This window comes from Nesoenas mayeri, assembly GCF_963082525.1.
Source record: "Nesoenas mayeri genome assembly, chromosome: 17".
Taxonomy (NCBI): Eukaryota; Metazoa; Chordata; class Aves; order Columbiformes; family Columbidae; genus Nesoenas; species Nesoenas mayeri.
The window spans coordinates 11,249,486-11,261,116 of record NC_137565.1 but is presented as its reverse complement, the minus strand read 5'-3'; the positions used below and the strand labels follow the sequence as shown (position 1 = coordinate 11,261,116).

General features: G+C 51.8%; 1 protein-coding gene across 1 annotated transcript in view; it reads left to right on the top strand.

Annotated features, from left to right (window-relative positions):
* The first annotated feature begins 10,665 nt into the window (after positions 1–10,665).
* The window catches only part of TBX5 (T-box transcription factor 5), a 39,210-nt gene continuing 38,244 nt past the window's right edge, over positions 10,666–11,631 (top strand). The window contains exon 1 of the mRNA XM_080355291.1: positions 10,666–10,696. Coding sequence (XP_080211417.1) covers positions 10,678–10,696 — 19 coding nt within the window. The 5' untranslated portion in view covers positions 10,666–10,677. The remainder of the gene's footprint in view (positions 10,697–11,631) is intronic.

Here is an 11,631-nt window from a genome sequence, read left to right as displayed (position 1 = left end):
GCTAGTGGGTAGAAGTCGTCTCTATGCTTGTTTATGCACGCATCTTCCTGTTTATATCTGTTTATATCGAAATACTCAGATCCACGCAGCCATTCTCACTTAGAGCCGCACCCCGAGGTCGTGGGTTCCCACGTCCGTGGGTCTGGGTGTTTTCTGGACACCCAAATGCATTCTGCATCTGTGCATCTGCATCTGAAGGCATCTCCGTATGGATACCCACAGGCAAACAGCGGATCAAGACGTGGAGAGAGTGCTAACATGCATTCCTACTGTGGGAAAACATGCTGCACTTTGATTATTTTCTCTGTGGTTTCCAGTCTATTTGGGCTGTAGGAAAACGAGCAGATAAAGCGTGGAGGGGGGAAAAAGCAACCCATCAGGCCACCCAAATCAAATCAGTGCTTTCTAGGTTTTTGAGGGACTGTTGGTGGAGAGAAAAATGCGGTGAAAACCACGGTTTTCGTTTAAATACCCTATGCAGGTTTTCTCAGGTGGGGCCTCGGGGTGGGAGAAGAGCGGAGAGACAGCGAATGTCCCTCGCCCCTTGTCCCCACAAGGTCCAGGCCAATAGGACAACCCTGCTATTATTATTATTATTATTATTATTATTATTATTATTATTATTAGGCAGAACAAGCAAATCTGACTGGCACAAAATTACACCCTCTCCACGATGCCTCAACCCACATGGTTGGGGGGGTGTTTGCTAAACCTTGGCTATCGCGGGTGAGAGTAGACTGGGGTGAAGTTGTGCCTCTTCGGGCTTGGGCAAAGATTCTCACCGGAGTTTTTTCTTGCGTCGTTTTTCTGTCGAGGAATTAAACACGCGGGTGCGGAGCAGGATACTGCCACCGGGGTGGCCCTCGGAGCTGGGGGGGCGGCTCAAGGGGAAGGGGCAGCCCCCGGGGCAGCCTCTCCCATCGGGCCGGTACCTTTCGCACAGATTTGTTGGAAGAGTTTCCAAATTCTTTTCCAAATATAGCTCCGGGGCGGCTGTCTGCCTCCCCCGTGTGCCCTTCACGGCTCTGAGCCGCAGCCGAGGGACAACCGCGACCCCCCCACCCCAGCCGTGTCTAGCAGGCGGGTGGAAACCCGACGGGAGTGGAGGGTGTTACTCCCACGCAAAACACGCGTGGAAGCTGCGGGCCCGAGCCCAGGTGCCTCCCGCAGCTGAGCTCTACTTTCTCCAGGTTTCAAGGAGACTTTTTGGGGAAGGCATGGGATGTTTTGGGTCCCTTCTCCTCTGCTGTCACCCCTGGTCCCTTCCCGGAGGAGGGGACCTTCCCCGCCGCCCTGTCATGGAGACAGCGAGAAGGGCCAAGAATTACTGCTCCTACCCACACGGCCTAACCGGGACCTGGACATTCCCACCCAAAAGGCCTTGGAAGAAAGCGGGGGGACATGGCTTTGGGGAGAGACACCCCCCCTCCCCCCCCCGCCCAGCATTCCCACCCCCGAGTGGAACCTGGGCTGGTGGAAGGAGGCAGAGGCTGGAGGGGGCTGGATACCCCGACCCGCATCTGGGGTGGGGGGACCCCTCCCCAACGGGCCCTTACTCTAGAGCCTTCAAAGATCATTTTAACAGCGATAAGTGTGATTTTCCTCCTCCCCCCCTTTCCATTATAAAAGGCTCCGCCTGGGATATTTCTCCCCCATCACGTTTTTATAGCGAGATCAAGGACAAACTTGTTGCGTTGTGGCGGGTCCTTTGGGGTTTTTTTTCCCCCTTTTTTTCTTTTAATTTCCAAAAGCGGGGTAAAGCTCGGAGAAGTTTGCAGTTCTCCCGCTGTAATTAAGAGAGAGAGGGAGCGAGATCTTGATTGCTTCTGCTCGTTCTGATCGCTTCGGAGGTGGGGAAGTGGAGGGGGGGGGAGGACGGGCGGGAATTGATTTTAGATTTCTCTTTTATGTTGGGTCTGGTTTCTGGTGATTAAATTTCTCTCTTATGTGGACTGAACCTAGGGATAACTGATTAATAACATGCCACTTGGCGCCAACACGGGGTCTCAAGGCCTTTAATCGGCAAGATGCACAAGAGAACAGAGAGAAACACAGAGCAGGACAAAACTCCACCAACTATTTTCGCTGGTTTCTGCCTCGGCGGATTTTTTTCTTCTTCATTTTTTCAGTATTTCCTGCTAAACTCGTAAACTTTATTTGATTTACAGCTATTTCATGAACCTGCTTAAACTAACATGTGTTCCGTCTTGTCCAACTGAATCATAAAAAACAATCTTGGATCCAAACGAGATTTTTTTTTTTTTAAAGAAACGAGTTATTAATGACAGAAAATAGGTATTGTCTTCAACGGCGGCTGCTCTGGATCGGGAAGGCTGGCGGGCCCCGCACCCGGCAGCCGCGGTGGGGAAACCAGGCTCGGCTCCGCAGGTACCGCCGCAGGGTTTTGTGCGGAGATTTGAGCGACTTTCATTTTCTTTCCCTAAAAAGTATTATTCGTTGGAAATGAACGATTTCCAAGTCTAAGGTACCTAAAATGTACTCGCAAAGGCATTAATCCCCAGTCCCCGTGCTGGCAGCCTGCAGACAGGCTCCGGAGCAGGTAAACACGTCTGTCTCAAAAAACAACCCAAAACGAACAACTCCCAAAACTCAGTCAGGCACAAAATGAGCACCTAATAATTTCTCAAATAGGTGAAAGCAGGATTTTCTGTGCCCACAACCGCTTCTCCACCTAGATCAAAATAGACAAGCACGTATCCAGCACAAGTGCTTAATATAGGTGCAATAGGTACAAATGTACCTATGTCTATAACATAGAAAATCGAATTCACCAAACCGAACGCTAACACCAGCATCTGTTCTCACCCAAATACTCAGCCCAGTTCCCCACCTCTGTTTGCGTGGAAAAACACGCCGGGAAAGCTATTTGCACCCCCCAGAATTGGAGCCCCCACGCTGCGGGCAGCAGGATGCGGCCGAGCGCCACTGCTCACAAATCTCGCTGCTCCTTCCCCGCACACCCGTGGGTCTCTGCCCCTCGGAAACAGATTTCTCTTGCAGCCTTGTTGCTGCGGAACCATCCGCGGCCGCGCAGCGCACAGGGCCCTGAGCTTTACAGCTTGCGGCCTCATCCAGACCTGGCACAAAGGGCAAGTGTCTATATGGGGCAAAGTGATTTTTCCCCCTTTTCTCTTCCTTCTGTGGATATATTTTTTTTGCACTTAACAATTTCTGAAGAGAACAAAAATACTTCTTAGGACCTGTTTAGGTAATTCACGTAATCTGTATTTTTCTCCCGATGTTTTTTAGGATGCCCATGACACCCGCACGAACTCGGGTTAATGCGGTTCCCGTCCGCAGAGCGGGGCTGGGGGAGCCGCAGCTCCCTCCCTACTTACTTCTCCCCCGGCTCCCAAAATTTGTGGGTGTCCTACGAATATAAATGATAATATGGTCATAAAAGTTCGGCCGCGCCTTCGCTCTGCGTTATTTAGGGCAGGGGAAAAAGGAAAGAGAGAGAGAAAAGGGGAGAAAACGGAAAAAAGGGAAGAAAGAGAGTGAGATGGATTGAGAAGGAGGGAAGTAAGAAAGAAAAACGAGCTGGGAGGAAAGGGAGGAAGAAAGTTTGCGGGGATGGGGGAGCTGTGGAGGTGCCTCGGGCTGCCCGCCCCGGTCTCGCCGGGGGAGCCGGGACCGGCCCTGCCCGCCCTGGGGGGAAAGGAAAGAACCGGTACAGGTGTCCCTTGTGAAGGGCTTTTTTTCAGCGATTGATTCAAAGCTTTTCGGTTCGGGCCCCTCTACCTAAGCCCCCCGTCCATCCTGCCCCCCCCCCCAGCTCCCTCTTCAAGGTCATTGCAAGATCACTTTCAGGGAAAAGCACGGGGCGCTGGAGACTTTCCCCCTCTTGCCCCCATTAACTTTCTTCCCAGGGCGAGAGCGAAGGCCTTATCTGCTTTTATTTTCTCCTTCGGCCCGAGATAACGCCCTGATTGACACCCTGTTTGGCAAGAGCAGATTAGCCTTTCCATTCTGGTATCGATAACGCGTCCCTCTCCACCGGGAGCATCAGTCATCGATCGGGGAGGGGCATCCGATGGACACCCTGTGCCAAAAAAATCACCCGGACTGACTCCCTGAGAGGGAGGAAAAAGAGAAAAGCAGCCTAATTCCTTCTTGCCCTGGGCAGCACTGTGGCCACGGGAAAATTTGAGGAAAGGGCCAAGCCCCGGCTTCCCCCTAGCTGCAGTTAATTCTGGGGGACATCCCATTTTGGAGGCATAAAGGGGAGAGCGAATAGACCTCTTTTGCTTCAGGGATGCTCCTAGATTGATTTTGGGACGCTCTTTTCCCCTTCCCGTTTGCCATCTGAGAGAAAAAGTGACCTCCAGCCCACGGCACGCGTGGGAGACTCCGAAGGGCAGCGCTGTGCCCACGCCCGGCTCTGCAGCTCTGCACGGCTGCTTATTGTTCATTTTCGTCACTGTTTTAAAGCCTGAAGTTCGCCTCCAAAATTAATGGGCTGAAGGGAAGGGGGGAACGGGTTTTAATTGCCTTTTTTTTTTTTTTTAAAGTAGCCAGAAGGGCGGGAAAAAAGGACCCGAAACCACAAACTTTTAAAGAAAAATACTGTTCACGAGTAATTAAAAAAGAAGAAGAAGAAGAAAAGCTCCACTCAGGTATCTACCCCCGAAGGCTCGTCTAAGCATAAGAATTCTAGACCACTAAATGCAGGGGTTTGTAATGGAAATGCTGGCACGAGTAGAACTGTATTGGCGTTATTTCGACACAAACATCTTGCTGATAAACCCTCAAATCAATGCAGTCACTCACTGCTCCAGTAATTTAGGGAATTAAAAACAAACAAACAAAAAAGTGAATGGAGCAAAATGCTTCCAGAGAGGATGATTATGTTAAATATTTGTTTTCTCCCAGGTGCGTGTATCGCTCAAGTGGGTATGCAGCCAACAGAAGGCAGTTAGAAATAAAAGAAAACAGGTCGGAGAGGGGAAGTAAATTACCTAAAAATGGAAGGGGGTGGAAAATATCTGTGTTACAAGAGAAGAGAAAAACAAAAAAAGGAGTTAAAAAGCCAAAAATGCCGAAGCGTGTATGTTTTACAAGGTGGGGGCGGCCAGCACCCCTGCCCCGTCCCTGGGTAGGGCGGCTGCCGAGGAGCCGCCGGCTGCGGACGAAACGCAAAAGGCTTTTCGGTTTGGTTAAGCCGCCCCAAGACGTGATTTTAAAGGGGGTGTGTGTGAGGAGAGGGGGGAGTGAGTTCATGCTCGGCACTATTTCTTACTGCTGACACCTCGACCCCACTGCAAGACAGCACCCCGGCCACCACCCCCCCCACCCCTTCTCCACCTCTCCAGGGTAAAACCTGAAAGGAGAAACCTCTAGGGTGAGTGACACCCTCCAAAGGTAGCGAGAGGGAGAGGGGCTCCGCAGGGCTCCGGCCATGTGGCCCCCAAAAACGGGGGTTCCCCGCGGCCCCCGAAAAGGGCGGCGGGGCCCTGGATGCGCGGGCCTGATCCTGCGCCCCTGACTGCGGCGAGGAGCTGAGCATCAGGGATCGAGCCCGGGGCGGCTGCAGAGGGCTCGGGCTCCCCCCGCCCAGCCACGTACCACCACACCCACGTAGGTAAGTGTATGCGGTGTGGGTGTTTGGCTCCGTGGCTGCTGATGGATGTCCCGGTATTTCTATGCATGCGGGACCTCATATATAGATGGAGTATATGGAGTACGATATATAGGCGGCGTTCACGTATTTATCCACTCGCGCAGATTTGCGCACACTCGCGCTGAGCTGTGCAGAGGGCTGGGGCAGACTGATGCTTGTGCGCACCCAAAACCTCTATGTAGACCATAGATGAAACGTAAAGCTTCACAGGCGTGTATAATATACAGGGCACGGCTGGCTTGCACTTGTATAGATGCGGTTGTGCGAGTGTGCGCAGCGATCTCCTCACCCGCAGATCCACGTACACACGGTTTTGTGATGTGTGTGTTTGTGTGTGCGTATATATATACATGTATATTCGCGCGTATCTATAGATCTCTGCACCCCCGCGTTTATGTTGTACGCTCAGCTTCCTGGTATAAAATTTGCCTAAACGCTTGAGCAAGAAGTCATCGCGAGTGTGCTTTTGGAAACTGTGTGTGTCCAGACTCATTTAGACATGCACACCTATATTGATATGTATACATCTGCAAACATACGTGTCTTGGCATTCCTGCTGCCCATCTTTCACCCGCTCGGGCGGTGTTTGGATCCAGCAGCGGTTTTGGGCTCAGCTCCGAGGCCGAGCGAGCGGCTCTCGGGCCGGATCCGGAGCGGGGCCGGTGGCGCCGGGCGGGCGGGGGGAAGCGGTTTCCCCTCCCCCGGCTGCAGCCACCTGGGGGTACCCCAGGGGGCACGGGGAGCGGGGGGACACGACACTTTTATTTCTGATTTGGGGTAAATTTTCGGCAGGAAGGTCCTATCCTGCCGTGGCAGTCAGTGCCAGCCCGGCTCCCCGCAGACGAAGGCGTTGTGAAGTGCACGCACGATCGTCCTCCGGGGAGGTTTTTCCTCCCATCCCGGTTATTTGGGGGCGACCCCGAGCTGAGGAGCGCGGCTGGATCCAGCACTGAGGCAAATCGAGGGGCGGCTTTTTCTCCCCGACCCGCCGGCCCCCCCTCTTTTTTTTTCCCCCCATCCTTGCTGGTGCGTGTTACTCAGGGCCTGGCTTCCCCTGGGTGTCTGCAGAGCTCGGTGGTGGCCGGGAGAGCTCAGCCTGGGGAAACGAGGTGAATCCAAGCAGGATTTTCCTGCCGGGAGGGGAATGCTGCCTGCAGCCCCCTCGGCCGGAGCTGGGCTGGGAACACTCACCCTCTGCAGTGTCCAGCTCCTGCAGGAACTTCTCGCTCTTCCTTAGGTGTTCCTCTTTATTTTCTCTCTCCCTATTTCTCCTCCTCCTCTTCCTTCTCCTCCTCTTTTTTTTTTTTTTTTTTTTTTTTTCTTTTGGAGGAAACAACGTTTTAGGGTTTTTTTTTCTTTTTCTTTTTCTTTTTTTTTTTCCCTTTTTTCTTATTCCTTTCCGACATCTTTCTGCAGTGACCGGGAGAGCATCCCAAAATCCCTCCAGGTTGAGGGAGCCCTGGGATGCGGGGAAGCACCGGCGGTTCCTCTGCAGCCACTGGCTGCACTTGTCCGTTTTTTGCTTTTTTCTTCCTATATTTTTTTTGGTAATGATTTTCCTTCACTTGTCAATCTCATTTGGCAAATAATCGCCTCGGTTTACTACTTTTTTTTTTTTTTAATCAGCAAAAATAATTGTTTCCCGAAGCACACTTGAATCTCTGCAAATAACCAGGTTATCATTTACTATATATAGGCCAGCGTACTTTCTTCCAGAGGCTCCTGAGAATTCATTTGACAAGTTTCCTGCTCACTCTAATGGCATTATTAAAAAAAACCCCAACTGAATAATGCCAATACCGTTGAATTGACTGGGCTGCTCCTGGTGTAGCAGGAGCTTTGCTACTGGTTTTCCGCTTTTCCAAGAAAGAGGGGGTTTTCCTGGAATTTCCATGCCTGCTTGGGTGATACACACTCATATATAACATATGGCTCCTCACACACGCATATATGCGTGTATGTTGTATGTCTCGGCGTGTGAGTATATATATTTACGTGTATATATACATGCACGCATCTATATAGAGAGGTTACATGCACACAAGCTCATTGATTTTGCATTGAACAGAATGGATTTATTTGAGGAGGAAAAAAAAAAAGATCCGGAATCTCACTGATAGGGCTTTAAAAAGAGGAGAATAATACAAATTAACCTTCCATTACTGCTGCAGTCAACCATGACAGAATAGGCCAGTTGCGTGGTTGGTGACGTCTCCGTGTCCTATAGGAGCAAAGCTCGTGAGATAGCAGCTATCGCCTTGAACTCTCTTTATTTTATTGGAGTATGACTGGTAATAAACAGTAATATTTAATTTGTCTGAGACCACAAATCGGCTTCTAGCTGGAAGGCTCCTTTGCCTTGACATTACAGTTGTAGGGAGCCTGGACTTGCCGTCCTTTACTCAGCTGCCTTTTTTTTTTTTCTCCTTCTTGACCCCCCCCAACCTGCAGAAGGAAATAAATTCGATTTATTTGCATCGTTTTCGACTTGTCTTCAAGGTGTTTGAGAGCTAGTTTGGCACTGGAGAGGTGAGTGCTTTCCCAGGCAGCGGCCGTGCTCGGGTTCGCTCTTCCGAACTCCAGAGATTTTCACTTTTCGCCTTTCTTTCCGGCGAGGGAAAGGCAGCTCGTGTTCTCCCTCGCTAGAAGCTGCGAGAAACCTTTCTCCTCGCTGCTTTCATTTATTATTTTAAGATAAAAATCCTGGTTTTGTTTTCGGTCTCGAACACCTCGGAGGATGCTCGCCGGTGCGGGGAGGCTGCAGCCACCGCGGCCGCGCTCAGCGCTCCTTCCCCGGCTTCCCAGCACCACGGTGATCGCCTGCTTTATTTATACCTTTTCATTCTTTTCTTTTTCCCCTCTCGATTTGCACCTTTCGGAGCAGCACCCGTGCGTTGGGAAGGGCTTTGCAAAGCCGCACGGTGCCCGCTCGCCCCAAGGCCGGAGCCGGGGCTGCTCCCGCCGCCCTCCCCGCGGGGGAAGAATCGTTCGGTTTGCTCGCTCGCTCGTTTGTTTGTGTTTGGAAGGGCTCCACGGCTCCTTTCCCCTCTAAAAATAATGAAATATGGGACAAGCTTTGTTCTGTTTGTTTAAGTAGCGTTCTCTGGCTTATTCCTTGTGGCTACAAGTGCAGTTATTTTATTATTCTTATTTGCAACCGTTTACTGTTGGCTGTTTCTTCTCAAGTAGCTGTTTGAACTGGCGTGCACATGGAGAGGGTTTGAGAGATGCCAAACTACACCCACACATGCACCCACCCCCCACAATAGCCGCTCACCCCTAGACTTTTCGCTTCCTCACCTCAAACTTTGAGGGGGCTCCGGTGCTATCGCGCCCTGCGAGAGCTGAGAGTCAGGGTGGAATTTGCTGAAAACTTCCACGAAATGTATAAAGGGAACGACCGAAAGGCAGAAAAGAGTGAAGGATTTTCTCTCCTTTTTTTTTTTTTGGGGGGGGGGGAACGGACACACAACGGAATACACTGACGAGAAGAGAGTGGGGGCAGGAGGAGGAGGAGGATGGGCAGAGCAGATCTAAACCATGCCATTTATTCCGAGTCTTATCAAAAATCCGCCTCGCCAATCTGGTTCTCTTCAGCCTGCAGAATGCGACAGGGAGGCTGTTTACCCTGCGCTGACCTATTCAACTTTACCCTCCAAATAATACATTAAAAAAAAGGGAGCAAGAGGGAGCGAAGGAAGATGCAGATAAACCCACATCCCCGCTCCTCGCTGACGGTTTGATTATTTGAGGACGGCAAATTGCTCCGGGGGCTGCGGCCCTCGGGCCGAGGCGGCGAGGCCACGGGGCGGCCGGGCAGCGAGGAAGAGGATGGGGAAGGGGCAGAGAAAGGTTCCTGGCTGCCTCTAGAAGTGGGGACAAGGGCCACAACCCCACGCACACACCCTGGGCTCCTCGATCCCTGGGTTTCAGTCCCACTCCGCCGCTTTTCATATTTCCTCTCACGCCTCTAGCTTTTGCCCATTAAGCGAGTCCATTTGGGGGGGATCCCCTCCCACCCCCTCAACAAAAGGCCTCTGTGAGCACTAGCAAATATAGAGCTGGGTCTAAATCCACACGTCTAGGCTGCTCTTTGAGAGCCGGGGGGGGTGGCGGAGCCGGGGGTGGTGCGAGGTTAGCGGAGCCAGCGATTTATTTAAAGGGGTGAGGGAGGGGAGGGGTGGGGGGATATTCCCAGGCGCTGAATTTTCTCTTTGGTTGGGAGAGATGGATGGAGGAGGGAGGGAGGGAGCGGGGAAGGAGGTAAGGGAGAGGGGGAGGGTTGCTGGAGAGTTTGATGATTGTCTTTGTGCCTTGTTCTTGTTTGCCGGCCAGAAAAATAGGCTGGAAAAGGAGGTTTGGGGGGGAGGGGGCGGGAGGGAGGGCTGTGTGAGAGTGAGTCTCTCCGGAGCAGGATCCCAGCTGGTTGGGCAGTGGGTCCCGGCACTTGGGGAACGGAGCTGGACGAACCCACGTCACCTCCGCGCTCCGCTCCGCGCACGGCTCCGCGCAGCCAGGGCGGCAGCGCCGCGAACCTGCCCGGAGGAGCGGCGGCTGCCGGCCCGCTCGAAACTTTTTTTTTTTCCTTTTTTTTTTCTTTTTTTCCTCCAAGGGGGTGCTGTTTTCTTTTTTTCGCTCTTTCCTTCTCTCCTTTTTTATTACTATTCTTATTTTTTTATTTTATTTTTTTCTAGGTGAGGAGTAGAAAGAGTACGGGGTGAGGAATCTGTATCTTCCAGATCAGGCTGAGGAAGGGATGGGGGTGGGGGCTTTATCTTGGTCTCAGGATCCTTTCTAGTGCGTCTGACAACCTGGAAGTGTTTGGAGAGAGCAGAGAGAGAGAGAGAGAGAGAGAAGCAGGCAAGCAGGCTTGCATTGGATAGATTTTTTTCTTCCAGGCTGGGTTTTCACATGCTGATCCGCAAATAAATAAATAAAAGGAAATATGCACACGAGAAGCCTGATCCCATTGTAATTTCCATTGCCAAGGGGGAAAATATACACATACTTTATATAGATGGAGATGCATTGATTGCATGGAATTCAACAAGCAAGGTAACAGCTCTTCCATTGCCATGTATGTCCGTCGGTGTCTGTAATCTGTGTGTGTGTGTGACCGAGGGAGAGCGAAAGTGGCTGGCTGGGGGCATTGTGAGACACAAATTGTCTTTGCTGAGGAGCTGCGAGGCCTCGGGAGACACGGGGTGCAGGGAAAGTGGGGGGGGGGTCTGTTCTCCCCAGGGCTCCCGCGGCCGTGTGTGGGGCTGGGGGGGCCGGGACGAAGCTGGAACAAAAGCAGAGGGTGGCTTATTTTTTTCTTCTCCTCACCTTTTATTTTTCCCCTCCCTTTCGCAAACCCACTTGGTGCTACTTTAGCAAGGCAAGATGCATTTTTCATACAGCCACCGCGGCCTGGTTCTGTCAAGCTCCATTTCTTCTCAGCAGCTCTTTAAAGGGGAAAAAAAAATTAGAAGCCAAGGATGACCAATTGCTCGTAGTTGTTGGGTTATATTTTTTTGCCGTTACCACCTCCTTTTTTATTATTATTATTTTTATATCTGCTTCATTATGTCTGGACGCGGAGAGCATCGGGGAGGCTTGCTGGGGCCGGGCTGATGTGCGCTGCCGTAGCTGGGTCCCTCTTTGTTTTAATAAATATGCTTTATATTTCAACCCTCCGCGCCTTGCCTTCCCCCCGTAACTTTGCCAGCTCAAGGGGGAATAATCACTCCAAGCTGGAGGGAAATCGATCAAAAAGTGGATAACCGGCACTTCCCAAGGAAAAAAAAACAACAAACAAACAAAACCAAAAAACTCAACTAACAGTACGGGGTGGGGGGGGAAGGAGGAGGGGAAGAGAAAAGCCTTAAATGGTCCCCGGAGCTGCGGCTCTGCCCCCGCGGGCTGGGCCCGGGGCACTGGCTCCCGCACGCCCCTGAGCCCGCTCCCCTCCGCGCACTTTCCGCGCTCGTAGCGGTTTTGCTTTGCCC